The 23,850-nt window shown below is 34.7% G+C and overlaps 1 protein-coding gene across 7 annotated transcripts in view; it reads right to left on the reverse strand.

Moving 5' to 3' along the window:
* Window positions 1–5,150: 5,150 nt before the first annotated feature.
* Window positions 5,151–23,850, reverse strand: part of LOC126843804 (polypyrimidine tract-binding protein 1) — a 158,859-nt gene continuing 140,159 nt past the window's right edge. For 6 of the 7 annotated variants that reach the window (XM_050581593.1, XM_050581595.1, XM_050581591.1 and 3 more), the window contains 11 exons: window positions 13,987–14,038; window positions 12,017–12,075; window positions 11,615–11,677; window positions 10,263–10,566; window positions 9,379–9,584; window positions 8,865–8,898; window positions 8,424–8,516; window positions 8,135–8,351; window positions 7,989–8,066; window positions 7,840–7,903; window positions 5,151–7,747 (listed from right to left, as the gene is read on the reverse strand). In XM_050581593.1, the coding sequence (XP_050437550.1) occupies window positions 7,655–7,747; window positions 7,840–7,903; window positions 7,989–8,066; window positions 8,135–8,351; window positions 8,424–8,516; window positions 8,865–8,898; window positions 9,379–9,584; window positions 10,263–10,566; window positions 11,615–11,677; window positions 12,017–12,075; window positions 13,987–14,038 (1,263 nt within the window). In that variant the 3' untranslated portion in view covers window positions 5,151–7,654. The remainder of the gene's footprint in view (window positions 7,748–7,839; window positions 7,904–7,988; window positions 8,067–8,134; window positions 8,352–8,423; window positions 8,517–8,864; window positions 8,899–9,378; window positions 9,585–10,262; window positions 10,567–11,614; window positions 11,678–12,016; window positions 12,076–13,986; window positions 14,039–23,850) is intronic. The other variant, XM_050581596.1, reaches the window with a different exon arrangement.

Here is a 23,850-nt window from a genome sequence, read left to right on the forward strand (position 1 = left end):
ATTTTATTAGTATTACAAATAAATATTATTAAATGCACGTTATACAATCTACTGAGTTTATATAAAGTAAATAGCGTTTATATGATTTCATTGATAAGACTGTTCTTCACTATACTTTCTTCGTTCTTCTTAGTCTAATTATATAATTGCAATCCATGAATGTAAGCTGAAACAATGCGTTGTAAATAGTTTAGCAGGTATCAACAAGGTTGAGTTAGTAGGTGTGTATAAACTCAAATGTGTATAGATTAAAATGTGTAAAATGTGATGCATGCATAGTACTGTTTATAGTTGTAAGGTACTTGTTTTATTTGTTGATAACTTAGGATAAAGAATATTTATTTTTCATATAAAACAATTTATACATAATTGTAGTATCGTAATACTACAATACTACAATTATTTAGATTTTTAAACTATCTCTTTTTAACTAGTTTATTTATTATTTGTTTGATTTTACCTAAGTGAGTTGCATAGTCATCTCTTAATGCTAATATGTCTTTATTCAAACCAGATATTTTAAATTGATTACTTTTTAAGCATCTAATATTAACCCTTAACCACTCATGTGAGTTAAAAATTTACCCCAGTTACATAATATAGACATGTGACTGATGTAAAAAGTTTACCCAAGTCACACTTAATTGAAGTGTGACTGAAAACAGCAAGAGTAATGAAGTGTTTAATATTTATCAGTGTATGTATACGCTAATCAATTTTAATGCCAATAAATTATTTCAACTTTTACTCTTTCTTGTAATGGAATTGGTAGAAATATGATGAATAAAAGGTTAGGCTATCAAACACGAGCATGTTGAAGGCGCCCCAGAATGTTGGTCGTATTCAATGAAAATCTAGCCTTCCTTAAAACGTTTGAACCATACAAAAGTTACACAATGACTTTACAAAAAAAATCTCCAAAAATCAACTCAAGTCTCCATAGTTTTTTAATAGTTTTTAAAACCTTTTCCAATTATTACAAAATATTTTCTATCATAGAATCGCGGTTTTGTATAATATTTATAATTTTGAACATGCACTGTAAATAACTAGTTTGAAATAATGACTTTAGTTATAAACTAAGTACTGAAAATTATCTCTATTTAATTTCTATAAAATTAGTGTGTTTTAACATTAATAGTTTATCGGTAGGAATTTTAGTCTGGGTATTTATTAAACACACCTTGTATGTAATGTATACTATTGATTTTTAATACAGTAGTTTATAATTTAAAAAAATAGTAACTATTGTTAATATTGAAAGATAAATTACACATGCAAAAAATGTATTTAAAATAAAAGTTTTTTTTTAGGTACTGGTTTTCATAAACTTTACAAATAGCAATAGTTTTGTTTGTTTTGTGATAGATTTAACATACCATAGATGGACAATGTTCAAATCATATTGTATGAAACTATTTTTTTTAAATTTCATAAAGATATGATATCCAAAAATATGTTTAAAATAGTTAAGTACACTTAAATTGACGCAACAAATACATGGAAATGTTATATCTATTATGTAGCTGAATGTTATATTAGTGTCTTTTATTTTTAATATTAATATCTATTAACAATAATTCATTACCATGAGCATAAGCCTATTGGATCCAGCAAATTAAACATATTATACATGTAGTAACCACCAAAAAAAGCAGTCAGAAAATAAAATTATGAATTGGTAGAAAACATTTCCTTGTAGTTTATATAGCCAATCTGTGAGTATGGAGTATGGAGTTAAAATACCTATACGTTTTTCTTATAAATAATTGTAGGTAAATAAAACATGTAAATCTAACTAATATTACAATATTAATTATTCAAATTCATCAAAAAATATTACATAGGCTCAGCAGAGGTATTACGCTATCAACAACTGGAAAGTATCATTTTATTGGTAAACAAACCAAAATTATTTTAATGTAATAAACCACTATTTCCAATGTTTATTATTTCCGTAGGATATTTACATTTTAGAAAAAATGATAGTTGGGAAAAATGGTATTTGGTATTTTTCAATTTTATTGAAATACAAACATTCCCAACGGACAATTTACCTCAAATTCACTTTTCCCAATAAACAATTTTTCCATAGGAAATGTGGTCGTTGGAAAATATATAAATTGGGAAAAGTGGTAGCAACCCCCGACAATTTGACATTTTGATTTATATTTGAGATATGAGATTTCTGTTAAGTACCTATTTCATAGTTTATAGGCGATAGCCAATAGGTCTAGGTATATTTTGGTTTACATTTTATAATATTTTTTACTTTAGTCCACTATACTATAAAGACCCGCACTGTAATGTGTCATTTTTTTTTTTTTTGAATTATTAACATTTATTTATTTCTTAATTTATACTTATTTAAAACGACAATGCGTCCACCGTAAACCCCATACAAAATAATAATATTACAATTTATAAGGTACTCTTACTGACACGAGTACCTCTAATGAGTGTAATAAACTTACTTAATAACAAATATCTTCAAAACATTTTTCATTCTCAAAGGATGAAAAATATAGATTTAAGGATTGACGGTACAAGGCTTTTCTGATTACCCTTTGTCGTTGGTTTGTAAATTTTATATTTTCATAATTTTGTTGAGCACATAGTATAAAAAATGAAATGAAAACAAATGAATTCGTTATATTTTATTAATATAATATGTTTTAATCAACATAACGATTTATCATTATAATAATATAATATATATATTAGGAATTTATATTTTTTAAATGTTATCTTATCATCATTATATACTTAAATATACAAACGTAATTTTATATAAATTTATAATCTCTAAGACAGGCTATGTCTATGCAAAGTAAACATTATGCTCCTACAGTCCAAATGTTCAATGTTTAAGGAATACATATTATAATAATACATTTTATTATAATATATATGTTTATATTTATACATACAAATATTATACTTATATTGAAACATATTTAATAATTTAATAATAATAAATATAAAAAAAACAAGTCTAGCTTAAGCAATGACAGATGACCACTAGTCAACCAGTTGAAAACTACCATTACAATTTGTCTACAAGTACATTAATTAAAACAGGATTAACATTTTTTTTTTAAACTATCTTTTTATGCAGAGAGACTATCCTGTTGGCTATGTTCACTTAAAATAACTACCTAATTTTTACTACGTTTTATATTTTTTGCTCTAAAATAAATTTAAAAAGGCAAATACTTTTTCACCCGATTGTTTGAGAATTTCTCCAATTTTTCATATTGTTAAAAGCTAATATATATCTACCAAATTTCCAAATTACTAGAAAACAATTATTGGATGAAAATTGGTGCTCATATAGAAAAACAATAATATTTATACTGTGATAAAAAAAAAATTCCAAATTTTAACATTGTTAAAGCATTGTTCTTTGTTCTGGTTTTTTATCTTCATTTATAAACTTACTTTATTACAAATAAAAATTCAAAAATATTTTTGAGCGGGCTGAATTGCCTTAATAATAATAATAATAATAATATTACACAATAAAATATTTTATACACACCTAATCTGCACTATGTAAAAAAAAATAACAACATTTATAGTGTAAACACATTTATAAAACAACATACCTAACTTACTGGCACGCAACAGGTGAGATGAGAGACAGTTTTTATCATTTTCGACTTGGACAAATAAAATTAAAAAAAATTGTTCAGTTGGTATACCAGGAGGTACTTAGCTTTGATGTTTGACTGGCTGCTGATCAACGGTGATATTGTCATTTTATCGTAGTAGAAATGTATTACTCGTTAGGTGTCATGACCATGTCTTTGGGTCACTTACAAGTACAGTATTTGTATTCTATAAGCAATATTATTTTTAAGCAAAAACTTTATTGGCAATTGATATATATATATATATATCAGTAATAAGAGTAATTTCGTTCAAAATGTAATATTGCAACTATTTTTTATTACTTTTTTGTGCTTACAATATTTATTTAAGCTTTTCAATTATTTGTACGAGTACTGAATTTAATTATGATTTTAATCTGTCAATTATAAACAAAGTCATCTAATTATTTTGTATTGCCTTAAACAATTCAGATGGGAAAAGATTTGATGACAGTCGTAAACCCATTTCGAGTATAATTCCAAATTTTTTGTTTTTGTTTTTGAATTGTAAGCCAGGTTGGTTAAGTTGGAACAATTGTTTAATAGGGTAAATCATTTTACAAACACAATAAAGATGCTGCTCTGTTATAAGAGTAATACGGATGTGTTATATGAGAGTAAAGCGATGTGTTATCCATATAATTTATTATATTTCGATGAGATCAAGGCGTTAAAAGATAAAGAGAGAGAAAGAGTAGTTATAAGTAAGAGATAGAGAGAAAGTATATACAAAGTAGATTCGAAGATAAAACAGTGTGTATTTTTTTTTGAAAAATAGAAATTAGAAAAATGTTACAGTCACAAAATACATTGTAAAAAATAATAAATTAGTAGAAAAGGTAATAAAAAAAAGAACATGACATAAGAATAAGATATACAAGAAGATGATACAAGATTACACAATAATAGTAATAATATTATAAAGTAATGGTACATAATTTTTAAATTTTCTTTTGTTTCTATCATGATTGTTATCGATTAATTATTTTTATAGTTGAAATCAATCACAAAACGTTTTATAATATAAATACGTTTCGTACCAAAAAGAAAAAGAAAAAAGATAAGTTGATTGATTGCAATATTTTAATGCTAATGATTGTTCGCACCCCTAATTGATTGTCGATTATACCCTTGCCAAAAAAAAAGAAACTACCGATTCATCATACATTTAATAAATTTTATAAAAACTTAGAGCTGTAATTTTGGCACTAGGTTTCGAAATAAAATTACTTATTATTGTAGAAACAAAACAAATTAATTATAGACAAATTATCATGTAGAAATAAACTTGCAAGAATGGTTGTTTGAAAAACTCTCTAAAACGGGTAAGTTATTCAGGTAAAATAAAATAATAATATTCTTATCGACCACAAAGCGGTTATCGTTTTTCATTTGTCCCCTTTACCTTATAAGGTATTTATTTTAGTTTTATCATTTAAAATTCCTTGTGAATTTTGTATTCAATAATTTCTTACAGTTGGTAGGTTAATATATGTATTTATTTTTTTTTTGTAAAATAAACTAGTTAATTTTAATCTTTTTGTTTGATTTCGTCTTAAATAACCGTCTCAAACCATAAGTGGAGTTTTTCAAACAACCTTTCCCGTACACGCGAGATACGATAAGAGTAAGTGTCTTGGGGTTAACATTTTCTGATGGCTACTGTTAAAAATTACCCCCAAGTCGTGTCGAGTGTCGTGAGAGTCACTGAGATATTGTACGATAGTGTAAAAAAAAAAAACATGCAGAAACATCAAAAAGATTAAAACATACTTTAAGTGTGAGACAGAACTGCTTGTGCTTCGACTAAGTATTATTCTTATTATCGTTATTAATAATTTGTTTACGCTTATAAATGGTTTTTTACAAGACCTAGTACATAGTGTGAAACAAAACTCATATCTAGTACATGATGCCTACACGTTATATATTAAATATAATATATAATTAATTTTTATCTCATTATAGAATAACTAAACGATTCATTTATAATAATAATAATAATATACATTAATAATAACATTTAATCATATTCAACTACTAACTTCAATATTTTATACTGGTGGGATCGGATCGAGAATAATAATAATAATAATATGTCACTCTCTTAATTCAAATACATAATAATAATAATATCTAAACGTGTCCGGCTCCACACGAGGCGAACCCAAACAAAAGATTGTCCTAGTTAAAATACCGTAAATTAGCTACGATGATTGTTGTGAACGTTGTTATGCACTAAATATATAAATACATGTCTAAACTAAATAAATGACAATTTTAATAATAATGAATCATTATTGCGAGTGACGCATAGTAAAGTGCGCACAAATTGACATGGGTAGGATGAAGACGGCCATCGTTGATTGGATAACAGAATTCGAGGACACCATCGAAGGTAAAAACTAAGTTTGTTTAATTAATTAATATTAATACGATTAAGATAATTAATAATAATGAGAAAAACGAAAAATTCAAGACGTGGGCACACAATAAATATCACCAAAGAATATCAATAATCGTCGCATCGTGTATAACTTTGGTATTATCGTCTGCCCATCGAGTTTTTTCAAGAACAGTATAGACGTTACGCGCGATTAGCGTACACGTCGTTTAGAATTTTGATTGTCACATTGGCATTCATTCTTAACGAGTTAATTATTATTATTATTATGACTAACAGCTACAGAGTAATTTTTTAAAAAAAAAAAAACCCTTAGTTTATTATAACATAACAAATAATTGTGTCTAAAAAAAAACTAACATTTTCCTGTCGTCTACTCTTAAGCTATTCGCTTTCACATAAATTTGTTAAAACAACACTCCGACTTAAAACTTAACTAAGTAAAAATCGAATAATATTAATAATTAAAAAAAAAAAAAATTAACAGTAAGATAATATTGTAAGTTTTTTTTAGATATATTACAGAAATGATTGTGATAGTTGATTTGCGATATGTCTGCTTCTTTTCTACTAAACAACAAATAATATAAAAACCAAAAGGAAAATCGGAAAAGCAAAACGAGGAAAATAATAATTAAATAATAAAAGCGCAACGGTGGAGAAATAATAACAAAACGCTGTACGGTAAAAATTCAAATTCTTTGCAGTATTACGATGTGAACTCGTGAGGGTTTACATTGCTCTGGATAAAAGGTATAGTATCGTAAAAAGAATAAGATTTTTTTTTCAGAAAATCAGATTCTCAAAAATATTATATAAATTAGTTATTAAATAAAATGAAAACAAAAACGCAAATTGTTACCGCACAGAAAAAAATAAAAAAATAAAAAAAATAAAAAATAAACAGTTTATTGATCTAAACAAATCATTAAAAATTACTCGTATAAAAAAAAGAAAACCGTTTTAAGCTAAAAAATAAAACATAATTGTAGAGCAGAATATAAAAGAATAATAGTATAAGTATAGTATAAATAAATAAATGTTAAAAATTTCTAATACGCATGAAAATGACATACAAATAAAGTGCGATTGCTCAATATACATTTTTATCGCATCCTTTGGTGACGATTTCTCTATTAACTAAAAATAATTTTTTTCTTCAAAAATCATAAATATTATTTTTACGGCCACAAAAGTCGGCCTTCTTAAAAACGTTATTACACAACATACACATATGATATAAATTATAAATAATACACAAGTATATAGACACTTAGAGGAATGATGGAAAAAAAACATCAACATTTAAATACTATTCGAATAAAAAATAATACTATAGGAAAAATAAGTAAATAGAAACATTAAAAGTTAATTGTGTAAAAAAAAAAAAGAAAAAAATCAGAATAATAATAATAATAAAATTTAAAAAATAATACTGTTTTACGAATACATTTAAAATATGAAACAATAATTATAATAATAATAAAAATAAAAAATACTTGTAAAACACCCGGTCGTGTTCATAAAGATCGTTGACTGTTGTGCGCGACACAACACTGTCCAAGTAACTTTTAAAGCGTAGGGGAAGTGGGATCTCTTAGTTAGGCGTCAGCACATCCGGCTGGATGTTGGACTTTGAGAACGACACACGCAAGTGATTTTGTTCGCTGAGTCGATAATTGTGCATTTTCTATGGGGGAAAAAAACAAAAAATATGCTGTTATCTCTGACCAAAAACATTTTACCGCAAATGTCGTCGCAGCAACCAAAGAAACTACTTACAATCAATGCGGCGACCGCTTCCTCCAAAGATTCCATTTGGATAAGTGCCATCTTACGGTCTTTACTGCAAAAAAAAAAAAAATAGATAAATATATATTCGAATAAATGAATATGTAATGTGATAACTGCGACGTTTTTACAATACTAACGGGAAAAATTTGAAGTCTTTAACGGTAAAACCGTTGTTTTCGAAAGCAGTCTTCAGGAAGTCTTCCGATAATGTTGTCCTAAAATTGGAAAAAATGTCAATAGTGCGTACAAATAAACATTGGATAAAAAAAAAAAAATCACATACGGTATATTTGACAAATGTAGAGTAGACGACGGAGGATAAATGTTTTGGTAGTTTTTCGAGCCCGGTTTCTTGAATCGGTGCAGGGGTGAAGACGTGTAGTCCTTAGTCAGTCCGGAATCGGGCTGACCCTCTTTGGGCAGCTGGACCGTCTGGTATTTGGACTGCATTACTCGTATGTATTTGCCGTACAAACGAACTTTGTCCAAATGTAACATGGCTGCGGTAGAAAATTATTTGTTTAAAAAAAGAGTCGTTGTTTAAATTTCACATTGTTAAGATTATTACAAACCCAAATGTGCTTGTTGAGGTTCAGCCATCTGGACCAAAGCTCCGTCTTTTTTATTGTAGAGGATCTTTACGCGTAACACATCTCCATAGACGCCTAGATACAGTAAAACAAAAGATGAATAACTAAAAAGAAATATGAAGTAATACAAAAATGTAATGTGGCGTGCGTAATGCATATTTTGTTACGAATAAATAGAAAAAATAACATAAGAAGAGTATTATATTATTGTATAATAAAATATTATTATAAAAATAAGACTTATAAAATATTATAAATACATTGTTTTAAAGGAAGGCAGTTGGAAGTCAATAGTTAAATAAAAAAATTGACAGCTAATACTTTGGCAAAGAGCTTCCGACTGCCCTCGAAGACACAAAGATACAAGGTACATATTTCATATTAAAAAATAACAGTATAAGTTAAGTATATAAATGCACCTACCAAACAAAGTGAAAATAGCGTCTGGCGTGACCATCTACGAAGCGATAAGTTTTATATAATATTTGGTTTTGTCGTAGAAAGAGTTAAAAGGTGTTTCCGTGGCGGCAGAGTTAGACAGAGACAGATTTGTTTTTTTTTTGTTTTGAGTAGCAGCAGTAGTAGTAGTAGTAGTAGTAGTAGCATCACCGTTAGGGTAAGCCGAAAACAAAAAAAACAGAAAACAGAGTTTTTTCAGTAAAAAATGAACAACAACAATATCATAATAATAGTAAATAAATATATGTATCAATATTTGTTATTATTGACTAATGGAAGGTTTGTGTGGTCGTGAGACACACAATGAGAAGTGTTATTGTTAAATCGTTTACGAACTGATTGATTACCATTGGATCAACGGTGAAATAGACCGATCGTTACAATAAGAGTATGAATATCATAGAAATACATTTTACAATAATTATAATAATAATAATAATAATATGTTATGTGGAAGAAATGAAATAATTTCTGTCACCTCTTCGTTTAAATTGCTGACGAGCAGCACGCACGTCTGGCCGGTCATTTGGCCGGGAAGCCTGAGGGTACTGGCCGCCAACGAACCACCGGGTAACGTGAACCCGAGCGGCATACTTGACACCGGTGAGTTGCCGAAGGAAGTGGCCAACGGCGATGTGAGTCCGTGGACGGCATTAAACGACTGCGTCAACATACCCGGACTGCCTGTTAACGCACAAAACCGACAAAAATTAATCAAAATTTGCACAAGTAATATAATAATTGTTTCGGAGAGGTTTGGGAAGAATAAAAACAATGAGCAGGAGTACAGGGCAAAAAAAGAGTTCACATCTGTGGAGGGGCTGTTGTGATAAGTGGTTTCTAGCGGAGTAAGCTGGGACACGGATTGACACCGAGGAGGTAAGTCAAGAGCATCAATGGAGCCATTAAGAAGGGAAGAAATAAAAGAATCGTCAGCATTAGCACGGCGTCAGGCGAGAGTAGGAGGAGGAGCAACGGTGAAGAGGATGCGCACAATCTCAAGAGTAAAGGAAATTGAGCATTATTGCGTTGGTCCGTAGAGGGGAAAAATGCATTTTGCGTTCAAATCCGTGCTTTAGTTATTGAAATTGTGGATGGATGAGTTAACATACTCAGGTAGTATAATTAGCAATTATTGAAGAGATAAAAAGGAGATAGTGAAACGAATTATTCAAGCTCAAATAGTTTGACGAAATCAGTGAACTTGCAAGAAAGGCTGACCACAGAAACGAACAACAGAGATAGACTGCAAACAAATCTGAGGATTGATAGCTAAAGTTGTTTAAATAAAATTTGCTCAGGGCTAAAATCGGTCAATGAGAATCCTCTGTGAACTGTAGGAGGTAGTGGACGGGCACTGACCTGCAAGACGACTGTGGTCGGCGTTGGTGGCCAGTTGTCGGCGGGCCTGGGGCAATCCCGCACCGTTGGGCACTCCGGACGACAGCAGCAAGCTGATCTGGTGCGGCAGCAGCTGGTTACTGGTCACAGGGTCCACGCCCAGAGCGGCCAGGGTCTCCATTACAGTGTTGTCGCCGTTGGGCAACGTCGGGTTGGTGTAGTCGCGGGACTTGTCGTTGTTGTACTTAACGTTCAGACTGGACAATTTCGAATATTCGATGCGAAGCTTGCAGCACGACGTGTATATGTTTTGGCCGTCCAAAGACTGTAAAAAAAATATTAGACCTATGATTTTAGTACGAGGGAAAAAACCAGCGAATGAGAAATTATAAGAAAAAAAAGGATACTATTTAAAAAAAAAAATAAAAAGGCTGATTAGGGTTTGTGTAACAAAAGATGACAAAGAAGAGTTGTAGTATTTTTTTTTTGTAGTTTAGCTACAGAATGAGCGCGTAGCTATCTTAAATAATTGCCTTCTATTTCGATCATCATTCCCATCACTATCGACTTTTCCTCTTATCTTCCCCTTTATAAATCAACATTATACCTCTTGGCTGATTAATCACCATTATTGCTTTTATCCGTTGTTTGCCTTCAATATTCCACCTTACCAATCACTTTCGTATTTCTTATCAGTTGATTTCTCCTATTATCAATCACCAATACTATAACTATTATATTTCTTATCGGCCGGTTTTCCCTGTTGATTGCTTAGATTCTGAACCTTAGAAAGATGTCATAGCATAAACATAGATTATGTAAAAAAAGAAAAATGAGAATAATAAAAAGAAAAAAGGTAAACAAAGTTTCTAATATCAGTTCTGTACCTCTAAACTAGACGAACGTTCGTCCAAAAATTACTATTTTCAGGTTGTTATCACAAGTTTGCCGTTTATACTCACATGAGGAGTTGGCATAACGTTACTTACGTTCGTCGGGTTCTGAGGTACAGAAAGGTATACTGAAGAAAGTATAAAAATACATAGACGGGGTAATACACGACACACCCTAGCGTCTCCAGCGGTGGATCAGCAATCGAAGTAATTAATTGCATTATTGAAATCATGATCGTTTGCAAGCGCGATAAACAATAGGGGGATTTAATAAATAAAAGGTACTCGTGTGTGTTATTACAATTATTAATAAAATCATACAACGGAAAATAATATTATTTCTACAGCTATAAGCTACTATTACACATGCGGAGAAGACGTCAACGATGCGGAGGTACAACGTTGAATTATACTGAGAGAAGGAATACACACAAACACACAATGCTGCTGAGGGTTCATACAGGGGAGGTGGGAACTTACGTTATTCAAATGCGACAGGTCAAACAAATGACCGGTATGGAACAGATTTTGTCCGTCCAATGACTGTGATTCAGACATGGTTTGCACAAAAAGTAAGGACACGTTTTTTTGTGGTTTTTTTTTTTTTATATTTGTATTATATTAAGTACAATAAATTCATAGGCGAAAACTCGAAATCAAGGGTCACTTTAATCATATTGTAGCATTGCAACTTATCACACAACAATTGAATATAGTTGCTACGGTTCACCTTGCCAATCTATTAGATACGGTCAATATTTAAGGGGCGAGGGGAGAAGGGGGCAAGTACACCCGTTTGCACTTTCGAGATTACGCCTATGTTAGGCATTTAGACGAAATCGATTAATCGTACATTTAAAAACAATTAAATGTTATACGTACCAATTTTGCGGATTGCGCGGTCACCACATCTGGATACTGGATCAACACTTGGAACGAATCTGTTGGAGTAAAAAGTGTTGAACGGTTATTGATATTAAAAGTATAACATTATAATTACAAAGTTCCTCGTCAAATTAAAAGTGGTATAAAAAACTAAATTTAAACAACGACAGAATAAGCGAATTCAGAATTTACACAAATCAAACGAGAAGAAAAGATAACGGAATTAATCGGCCGGCCATCGCTGGTGATGAGAAATTCAACGACCGCCATTTTGTATTTTATGAGAGGCCGATAAAACCTTATAAGTTCAATACCAAATTCTTATCATACTTGTTTTACCATCAGTTATCAGATAACAGACTCTGTTATCACCACAAATCTGCAGCTGTTATCATGTATGAAAATACAAGATAAAACTCGTTGGCCGCTTGTCGGTTTCTTATATTCTACCGTCTTCACAGAAAACCACCAGTATATAGTAATTTTGTTTATTATAAACACACACGTCTGCGAGGAGTTTCACAGAGTAAACGATACTAAAATTAGCCACGGCGTGATTTTGTTTACATCTCAAAGTGACCAGCTTACGATTTCAATTTATAACTCGTTAAAATGCCCAGTTTCTACAAAATATACACCGACTAGGCGCTGATGGCGTGTGGGTAGTGTTTAGATGCTATAACAATAAGCCGAAAATTAATGGGTAAAAAGCCATCGGTGAAAGGAGGAGAAATTTCATTGTTTCGGTATGTGCTTTGGTTATCTTTTTGGCGAGCTGGCAAAAAGGTTATATATACGCGGTAAACGTTTTTTTTTCTTTTGTGTTTCTTCCGCGGTCGCAAAAATTAAACGTATAATAAGAGAAAAATACTATAAAAGAGCCTACCTACCTACCTACGCGGAGCACCGGGGGTTCTTTTTCGTATAAATATTTTTATATTTTTTTTTTTAGAAAAATATACTTATACATACTACAATTCCATCAGAGAAGAAAAGCTCCGAGGGTGGCCGTGGTGGGGGTAATGTAGCGCAACGTTAATTAATGTACGACGACAACATTACACACCGTGGCCGTCAGGTGAGGAGAAGGAATAGCAAGAATGGGAGGGACACACAAAATGAAGATATGATTAATTGTACGAGCCGAGCAAAACTTCTTGATGTGCGACGACTATACGACGGGAGAGACCGCCGTTGTTTTCCGCAGGGTTTATTCTCAAAAGGCACGAGAGCAGCAGTGATAGATCGGCGGCGAGCCCAAGATAAATGGATAAAGGTAAACCTCCCCCCCCATCTTTCTTTCAAGCGATTTTGCCACCCAAAGGGTACTACGAGCACAAGTGTGTAGAGTTTATACGCCACCATCGACGGAGACGACAAATTACACCAAGCAACAAAATTTTGTGATAAAAACCCCAAACACCATCCTTGGTAGTTTTTGATATATGTTAATTTCGAACAAAGGCCCTAGATTCGAACTGGATTTGGGTTAAGAGTCCAAAAATTATGAGACGTCCAAAAGAGCAGTTTTAAAAGTTTTTATATTTTCCTAATTGCCACTCGTAAGATTATATAGAATACTTCCAAGTCGCGTTTGTCGAAGACTAAAACTTTTAAGGGTATTATTAAAGCTATTTAAAATGCAGGAATTAAAAAAATATCCCAAATGCATAAATAAATGTTGACAATTGTGTCGCCTTTTAAAAATTAACATAAAACTTTTTTTTGTTTTAAAAACTATAGCGTACATAATAGTAGAAAAAATCTATTATAATACATTTAACTTGAAATTAAGTAGAAATTGTACTTGTTCGAAAAATTTCCAAATAAGCCATTAAACTTCTGATTTGTGTTACTTTTTTGTCGACATCATAGATTGTATTTTAATGTCACCAACTTTGGTCGAGCAAGTAGTTTTTAAATTAATTTTGCGTCAGGCATACTAGTTACAGTAATTGTATACTTACTGTTTTTGGTGAACGTGACGATTTTCAATACTTTGCCGTAACGGGAGAAAATCTGAAACAAACGAAAAAGATAAATATATTAATATTGTTCCGGGTACGACGATCGCAGTTTGATTTTCAGTTGATCAAACGCAAGCAAAATAATACAGTCCAGTGCATCGGTATTTGTCAGGAGGACAGAGTCGCAAAGGTTTTACGACCGGATGTTTTGGGGGTATATTTTTCTTTGTTGTTTTTTTTAAAGAAGAGAGATATTATACGTAGGTATTTCACTACTTTTGGGAATTTTCAATTTTCATTTGAGCTTGTCTGGCTTTTATGTTATGTATTATATACTCTGCACCCCGTTGTGGCTGACATCGTAACATTAAAGAACATCTGCCGAAACCTTGTCTAAAGTACCGAGTAAACTTTCTACCGACAAAGTTAAAGGGATATTAGCGAAATATTTATGACTACATATTGTACACGACACAAATCGTTACTTTGCAGCGTAATCAAAAAAAAAAATTCGAGAAAAAAAAATAACTTTGATCGAGAGAGATACAGCGAAAAACTTAAAATTAAATTCCAATTAAACCAAGTCGTGGACAGGCACGTATTCTACCCGCACAAAGTATTTATGTCCAAGGGAATTGATTGTTGGTCGCAGCAATAAAGCTTTGCAGGGAGACACCATCGTTATCTTACACGTCGTTTATTGCTGTTGTTTTGTGTGGGTCACCTAACCGAGATTTATAGCAGTATAAATGATTTAAACGAGCGCCGTACGCCCCAGCAACACGTAGGCCTCCCTTGTTAATTGATTTAGCGCTTCAAGATCGACTGGATCGTAAATCAACGCGGGATTATACAAGTTCGCCCTTCGACCACATTTTTTTTTCCCGAACTAGTGCGATAACTCATTACAGACGGATACAAAAACAATTTCTACTTCCCTTTTTAATTTCCCGCGTAAGATGCCATCGTCCCGTTTAACACAGGATTCTGATCAGCGAAATCAAATGAGAAATATTTTGATCGAAGACTGTTGAGTATTAGGTACATGTTGTTTAAACTTATTACGGTTTGATTAAAAGATATTGAATGTTTTCAAAAGTCAGACAAAAGCAAGAGGTCACCTCGAAGGAAAATCATATACCCTATGGTCAATGGTCTATTCATTCTCGCCGATCGGAATGCAGCTTCTCGAGAGCGTGATTGCGTGCACTCACGAGATTTAATCTCCTTCTTGGTTATTGGAAAGAGTTCATGGAACCATATAAATACTTATATGACATTACTATGGCGCCCTGTAACAACAATATGCTGATGGATAAGAATCATCAACCTTATCTCGCTGCCAATACTAATAAATCCACTGGTTTTTGCATTTGTCTTTAACACCATAAATTCCTATTGAACTCTCTCATTGACTCATATCTTATGGGAATCAATCGGTAAAATCATTCCGTTCTCAGCATCGTCCCTTCGAATCGTACAGCTGGAAATCCTACGTATACATCCGGTTAGTGTTTGCTGACATCAGAGATATACTAGTTGGAAGGTGGGATCGGGTATTTTTGCAAATTTAATTACGTTTAGCATAATTTTGTCTTCAAATACCGATAGGTTTACCGTGCATTTAATTCGGCAACTTTCATCCATCAATTATACGACTCGCAAACAACTCCAGATTCCTTTATATATTCCTCTGCTCCGCCACACACGCGGTTGTGATGGCCGCCGGCAAAATATATTAACCTGCCGCCATCGACTCGTGCCCGATGTGCTGCTGCTGCCGAATCAATCCCTTTGAGGTTCAACTAATCCATTACGGGCGCGCGGGTTAATCTCTCATCCCCCAGTGCTGCCGGCAAGAAGCTCGGGCGATATTTCGCTGCATAAAAAAAGCACGGAGGAGAGGACGAATATCGCAGGGGTAAGTTGTATTGAAAAGAAAAACGAGATCCCCGAACCGTAGTATGGAAATGTATCGAAAAGCTTAGGTACACGGTCTACGTGTCGGCAAAAGCCGAAGGGAAACGGAGCAAATACGGCGCGGCGTGGGGATCCCTTTCTAATAGATTTCTAAGAGGTTGTTCTACCCTCTTAGAAGCGACGGCCACCTTATCTGCAATTTCTCGCCGAAACACGGTTTATTGACTTCCACTATGATTATTAATATCATCCATTAAGTCACCGTAGGGTTTCTCAAATACCGCCGATAAACGTTTGGGGGCTTAGGGTGTTCGAGTTAGTAAAATATAAATTGATCGTTTATCGTTGAGAAATAAACGGCAGATCGGCGCGCTTGTCTTACGCCTCATCCGAGTTCTCCGCTACTTGTTGAGTCAGAAGCAAAACGTGATTTGTGTTTCAAAGAGGACGACGAAGCCAACGATTGCCTGTCGCTTTATAAAATAATAATTTATCGGCATAATAAGTTATACAACAACGATAATAATTTATTTCGGACGAACGGAAAAAGTTTCGCGACCGATTAACGGATATTGTTTTTGCGGTCGAGCACAAGAGGTGGAAAAGTTTTAATATTACCGTTTGGCGACGGCGTGTCAATAGATTTATACATAATTTGTCTCGTTTAAGTCTGTTAATCTATTGCACTTGCTTCAGCATTTCATTTCTATTCAACACAATCAAACCGACGATTACCTTTATTCCCTCCTACCTCTTGCATGATGCTCATTCATAATTCTATCAAAAAATTATCACTAAAAATAACTACTCTTTTATAATCTCTCCCACCATATTTAAATCTATTTAGTAATAATCTAGATATCAGTGAAAAAGACAACAGAGATTAGAAATTTAAGTACCGCTAACCACCCGTCCTATCCTAACATTTACTTTAAGCAATTGTTATATCCTACTCCGGAAAGGCGGCGGTTGAGGGATAAATAAAAAGGACACACATACACGCGCGTCCCAAGGGAAAATGTCGTCGAGAGCGCAGCATTGTTCCCCCCCTCCCTTAATAACGTCATGATTTATGAAACCAATTTGTAAATTGTTTAATTGGTTTGTACAAACAAAAAAAATATTCCGAGAATGAAAGACGGATCGCGGCTAATTTTTTTTTTAACGCAATTTACTGTTTGCATTCAAATATTAACTGTACACAATATTATGCTTAAATGGATTTCCGACGACCGTCCAACTCGACTTTTTAAGTAGTTTGTTTGCGTTTTGTTAACGAAATAAAACGGAATTAACGATGGTAAAAATGCAACGGAAAAAAAACGGCGGTTGATGGCATTAAAAATAACAGTTGACTGGATGATTATAAGTCGATTATCCAAGAATATTGTTGTAGACATATAAAATTAACAAAGTAAACGAAACCGCCGCTCACCGCCACTCTTTTTGTACCATCATCATTCAAATGGTATAATAAGAGCAATTTCACTTTTTCTTACTTCCAAACAAAACTTACATTTTTTTTTACTCCTCGTTATCGTATTAATATTATCTTATAAAACGAACACATACATAAAATCTGCGGATTCCCTTCTTTTTTTTTCATTGTGTAATTTAATGACTAAATATTTACCTCCCTCGATTTTGCTCGGCCGAAATTATTTCAACCTCTAATACCACCGCTGGCACAACCACCAACAGAGTAATGGCCACTGCTGTTTTTTTTTTTTGCCTTAATCTTCTTCTCTCTTTGTCCGACTTCTTCTGCGACCACCGTTGTCGACGGACAAAATATTAAACATATTTAAAAAATACGTGGTCGGCTAAAAACACACAAGCTAGTGTCACCGAAAACTAAACTCCTTTGCGCTCCATTAGTCGGACGAGTGCGATTAAGACTTTTCGTGGGAGATTGTAAGTTCCGACCTCCCGTTTGTGCTGGCGTTAGCCGACTCGGATGCATCACGGGTCAAAGGGACAAAAGGGGAAACGGAGTTATTTTCAATTATTTAGGGCTCCGCGGTACCAACATATTACTGGCCGCCGAGAGCCGACCAAACAAAACCGTTTCGTCCACGTCATTTTGAAAAGTCAACGGCAATTTCGATTATTACTCTCTACCGGCGACGTGCCTGGGAGGCGCTATGGGGGGGGGGGGGTGGTATGGTATTAGGTTGCTTAGAGGGTCGCGGGGAGAGGGGTGTGGTAGGATAATGGCGATGTTTAAAACGGTAAAACAGGAGCAAGGGGGACGCGTGGCGGAGTCTGCTGCGGTGGGGGCGCGATGCGAGTGAAATCTTGACACTAAATGAATATTAATAACGCCTTGTGGGAAAAGCTGCCGCCTAACCGCGCCGTTCTCGGATTAATGATCGTTTTCCAAAAACGAGGTTGCGGCACCGGCAAACGTCTCTTTTGTCAGTAAAGGCACCCCCCCCCCATTCCCCTACCCACCTTTAAAACTCGGTTCTATTTTCAAAACGCCGCCGAATCCGGTTTTAATTAATAATCGTTTTGAACGCGTGCACGCACGTTTTTCCGCGATTGTTATAGTTATTATTATTGTTATTATTAAAAATCCTTCCCCTCCTCCCCCCCAAAAAAAACCCTCACACCGCGCAGTTGGGTATTCGACCAGCGTCCACCTTTTGTGCACGCATCACACTTCATTTTTCATTCGTACGGACTGTCCCCCTCCTACGCCACCCCACCCACCTGGGCATACTTAATCGCCTCGACGATATTATTAAAGTTGTTTAAAAACATTTTTAATCGTTTAAATATATTATATTAAACTGGATTGTTGCAGATGCCTAACGGATCGTTTAAGATTAGGAACCCTACTCTGCCATCTACAAGTCTTTTCATTGTTGACCTAAGTACGTATGTCAACACAAACTAAGCGATTGTAGTGTTTCGGCGGTCAAAACTTTCCACCTACTCTCGCTCGAACCATGTCTCGATAAATCTATTATTTTGTCTTGACTACTTCTTATTATTTCTATTCTTCTTGTAATCCTATATCGGTGCTGTGCATTGTTTTCGTTGCATTTCACACGATTGTCATGGACATTTAAATTACAACTCTGTCCGTCTATCTGACACCTAACCAATACAATGGAATTAGTGAAAAATTAAAAAGCATAACCATGTGAAAATAAAGCAAAAACTTTCTATTTTAATGATTTTCAAAATATTATTCAAACAATTTCCATTAGCAAACTTGTAGAGATTACCCATTCACATGTGCATGAATCAATTACAATTAAAAAACGTACAGACGGGTGGAAAGGGCAAAAGCAGCATCCGTTTTCCTCTCTTGCAAATGTCATATCCTCTCCCCGGAGAACCCCTATCTCGGAGTAGGAGGTGTGGCGATACATACGCACAGAAAAGGGGAGCCGGGAGAGAGGACAAGTTGAAAATGTAATTCCATTTTTTAACGGGGAATTGATTTTGCACAAAATATGAACCCAGGAAATAATCGAGAGAAAATACAATATACCTATATTTTGTATAAATAAAGCGTTGAACGTACAGAATTTAATATAAGGCGGCCAATAAAAATGCTATGCACGCGGTATTATAGGAATTTGATTTTATTACACAAAAATTTAATTTGTCATTACCTGAGCCGGTAAAATGTCAGGAATTTATACACCGTGTATGTTGGTTGTTAATATTATTATTATTATTATCATCACGGAATACCAGAATCAAAAAATAAAAATCCCACACTTTCTTCTAGGCCTCGGCATAAAAAAATAAAAAGGTATGAAAAATGTTGTGATGATTAAACGGTGCTGTTCCGATCGTTGGCGAGTGTCAAACGGAAACAGTGCATTAGCTTTAAAACGTATTTTAAACAATTATTAATTTTTTTAATTACATATTTTAATCAATAGTCAACGCAACAAAGAACTCTATTCATTTATAAAGTACAGCTTTGCAACTGATTTTGTACACAATTTTTAATATGCTCTAAAATCTCTTCTCCGTCCACTTCTCAATATCATCAATGCTTTCATTGATAACAAATTTTTCTCGACGCGCGGTTTTCTCCGCATTTGATCTACATTTTATACTTTCGCCCAATCGCCAAACCTTCTCTGCTCTTTTTCTTTACCCCCCCCCCCCCATGTCGTGAAGAAATACCGTAAAAGAACCGTCACACACAAGTTCATCGAAGCGAGTCTTTGTACGAGATAAAAATTTCGGGAATGTGGGAACTATCGATTGGCCAACAAGAGAAGTTTTTAAAAACAACAAAGATTGCGACGGGAGGGAGAGTTTGTTTGTTTCCCATTATTAGAGATTTTTTTTTTACTTAGTTCGAGTAAATAGCATTAGCGACGAGGGGAGTGATCACACGACTAATGTACCCCGTTGCTTATACATATATGTATGGAATGTATAATACACCACAAGACCAAATCCGCAAGCGGCGGAGACTGTTCTGTATTAATAAATTATCGGATTCATCGATTATTGTACTGAAGACGGCGGTCGTGGGAGAGTTTCTGCGTCTTATATTTTCAACTATTCATGGCAAGGCCCCCCCCCCTTCTTAGGAACGATGATTTGACGTGCACCTGCTAGGGACAATATCCGCGTCTGTCCATAATCCTCCGGCATGTACTTGCAGCAAGCTCAGGTTTAAATAATTCAAGACGACGACAAAACTTTACACTTATCCGTTTCGAGATTGAATATAGGTATTTCCGTGTTGCCCTTCGACACGTGCACGGCCCAGTGTGCATAATATAACACGCTGCTGCTGCTACTGTTAACCATAGTAACAATAACGATGAACACAAAATTAATAGACCCGACCGCACGCATTGCCCAGATACAATGTCTCGTATTTCCCCGGGGATATATATATACGATTCTAAGTACACTTGAAATATTTAGACTGTTTCCAAGGGACGCCGCGACGTACCTCCTCCTACCAATAGGTGTTTTTGATTAAAATTAATTAATATTTAAACGCGAACCGGCGGCCGATACAAACGACTAATTTGGCGCTGATGAACACCACCGACACGTCTAATAAACCCCGTTGAATGAATAATAAACGAGCGACTATAATCGAAAAACCGTGTAAAATATTAACGTGGGTACAATGACCACCGTGGGCGGATCTAAAGGCGAACTGGGCAGGGAAAGGGCTAGTAGGTAGGTACAGATGCTTCAAGACTCGAGGCTCGTCGAACAGTTTCAAGATAATGTTATCACTGATATCTTATCGCCACGACATGTTGAACGGTATTTTTTTTTTCTAACTAGGCAGACTGACTATAGTCCTAGCGTTTGCGTCATACTAAAACTACTATAGCCATCCCCTGGCGTCTTCTCCATTGTAGTGATCCACTCAGGTCGGGACGGACTACAAAGATTTGTTGTTTAGACCTGAAACGGCGCTTATAATATCTATTGAAATGTACGAATGGTTCAACACTGACTTTTTCCCGTCGCCGCGCCTGGCAGCGGAAAACTTTTGCTCGTTCAAAAAGACACACGAGTACAAAGTTATCTTTGGCACTTATTTACGGACCAATGGCGCGTAACGCACATCGTTGTGCGCCATGGGGTTTAAAACAAAAGCGGGCTGTACAGCAGGTAGTTAGGTCGGTACTTCGTGCTACTTTTTCCCACTTTTTCCAGCATTATTCCTAGGGACTTGGGCGGTCGGGAGAGAGTCACACTCGAACGGTCGTCGTCCAAAAGATGTAATTAAAAAAATATACGGCAATTATGACTCGAGACGAAGACAGACGGCCGTAGAGATAGGGGGGGGGGCTAAGTATGAAGTAGAGATGGGGCAAGACATAGCAGCGGCCACTATGTGCTGTTGGAGAACAGTGTAACAGTTTCGGAGAACTGAAACGCTCTGTCGTTTAAGTCGTTGATTTACATACGGAATTAAACGAGCTGGCTAAGGGGGAGGGTAGGGAAGGATAAGCGGAGGGGGTTTCCGCAAAATCGAGGGCAACAGATGACGGTGGCGGCGGCGGCGGCAACGGCGTATCAAAAGTTTTAAGAGCCCGATACTTTTCAAACGAACTTATGTACGGCGATAACTGAAGTGTAACCGAAACCGTCGAGCCAGTTAAAGAAGTATATTATAATAGTTAAAGCACATATTATTATATATATATAAACACAAACTAAGCGGGCCGGCGGTGACGACGGTAGGGGCTGGCGGACTTAATCCTATTTGCACGCAGGTTAAGAGGAAAGGGCCCGCCGCCTGCCTCTGCTGTTGTTTGGTTCAGGCAAAACACGGGGGCGCGCGTTGCTAAATTTATTAACTCGTTCGTCCCCACCAAAGCTGCGGTTTTCTCTCACGCCTATATCTAAGTGTGTGTGTGTGTGTGTATAATATTACTGAGGATAATCCCAAAGTATACACACACAAGTAGCATCCGCTTACCTGTATCCCAAAGTCCAAGCGAATAGGGGCTATTGCCGCTAAAATCGTACTAGCACGATAATAATTATTATTGAAAAATGTTGTTAGTTCGCACACAACCCGCCACAAAGGCCTGGAGATTAAAGTAGCCTCGCCCCCCTCCCCCCAAGTCTAACTTCGACGCAGGGCCGAATAAGGTGGTGGTACAAAAGTGTTACATTGTAACTACACACCACAATACTCTCGATTATAAATTACATCTTGTAGTCGATATTTGCAAAAAGTTATTTCAAAAACGAAATCCCACCCCCCACCCAATTGATCGGTAGAAAACCAAACGGGAGAGTCGTTATTTACCTTATGGTAGAATTCCTTTACATCAGTTTTTAAAATCGATTAAATCCTAAGGTTGGACAGAAATAAAAAAATGTATGTATTATTTATTAAAAACAGATCTTTCTTCGTGCTATAGCCTGAAGAGCAGATAAACGGCTGTTTAAAAATACAGATTTTAAGCTTAATGTATTTTTTTTATTGTTTTGGTTTAATTCTACTACACACACCGTATGCATGTGCTTCTCTTGCTCTATATGCTTGCCTTAAAAAAAAAAAATCAATGTATAATATTATAAACCTTACCTAACCCTCTTCCCGACCGAATGTATGGACGGGCTCCAACTTAAGGGCTTGGCTGAACGAATTTTTTTTTTATAATTTAACGACCGGTACGTAACACGAGTGGTGCCGGGACGAAAATAATAATACCCGATAATCCCCGTGCATGCCTGAAACGCCAAGAGGCTACATTTGTTTCGGGTTACTTGTTAACCAAATTGTACTGCTGTTCGTGCCTGTTCATGAGAAAAACTTTGCTCTTTTACTAAAAAAATATATCTACACTCGAAGAAAGCCAACCAAATTTCCCGGTAAACCGATTGTTATTTTCACGTTACAATAATCCGGCGTGGAATACATACAATTTCTACATAAATATATATTGTATTCCTAATATATATGTATGATATTCTTAGATCCGGATGCCGGGTTAGAGAAACACCGCCGAAAACTCGCATTTTTGTCGTCAGTAAACGACGCAAACGGTGGATATAATTGGATATAATACCGCCCTTGGCGGTTGCACGTGGTATCGTTATGAAAAAAATCAGAAAATAGGTTTAAATAATTGACACACGGGGAGGGAGTGGGGGAGGCAATTTACCCCACACGTATTCGCGGAGAATATAAAAAGGCAAAACGTGCTCAATAAGAGTTCAATATTGAAAACGCATTGAGAGGCGTTTAGTTTTATAGAAGAGACAGGCCAAAGGTTAAATAGCAAAAAAAAAACCCTGACTCAGTAGTGTTATTATATAGTTGTGTAAAAAATATATTATTGTTGAACAATTACAAAAAACTCGAACAGTGAGGATTTTAAACAATAACGATATTATATAATAAAAAAAAATCGGTATTTTTTTCTTACATCTTTGACTGGACGACAGTGAAAATTCATCATGCTTTAATTCGCA

Source organism: Adelges cooleyi, unplaced genomic scaffold, assembly GCF_023614345.1.
Source record: "Adelges cooleyi isolate 19-005CV unplaced genomic scaffold, UGA_ACOO_1.1 ACOO_flye_CR_arks_rails_tigmint_CR_PRNA_574, whole genome shotgun sequence".
NCBI classification, from domain to species: Eukaryota; Metazoa; Arthropoda; class Insecta; order Hemiptera; family Adelgidae; genus Adelges; species Adelges cooleyi.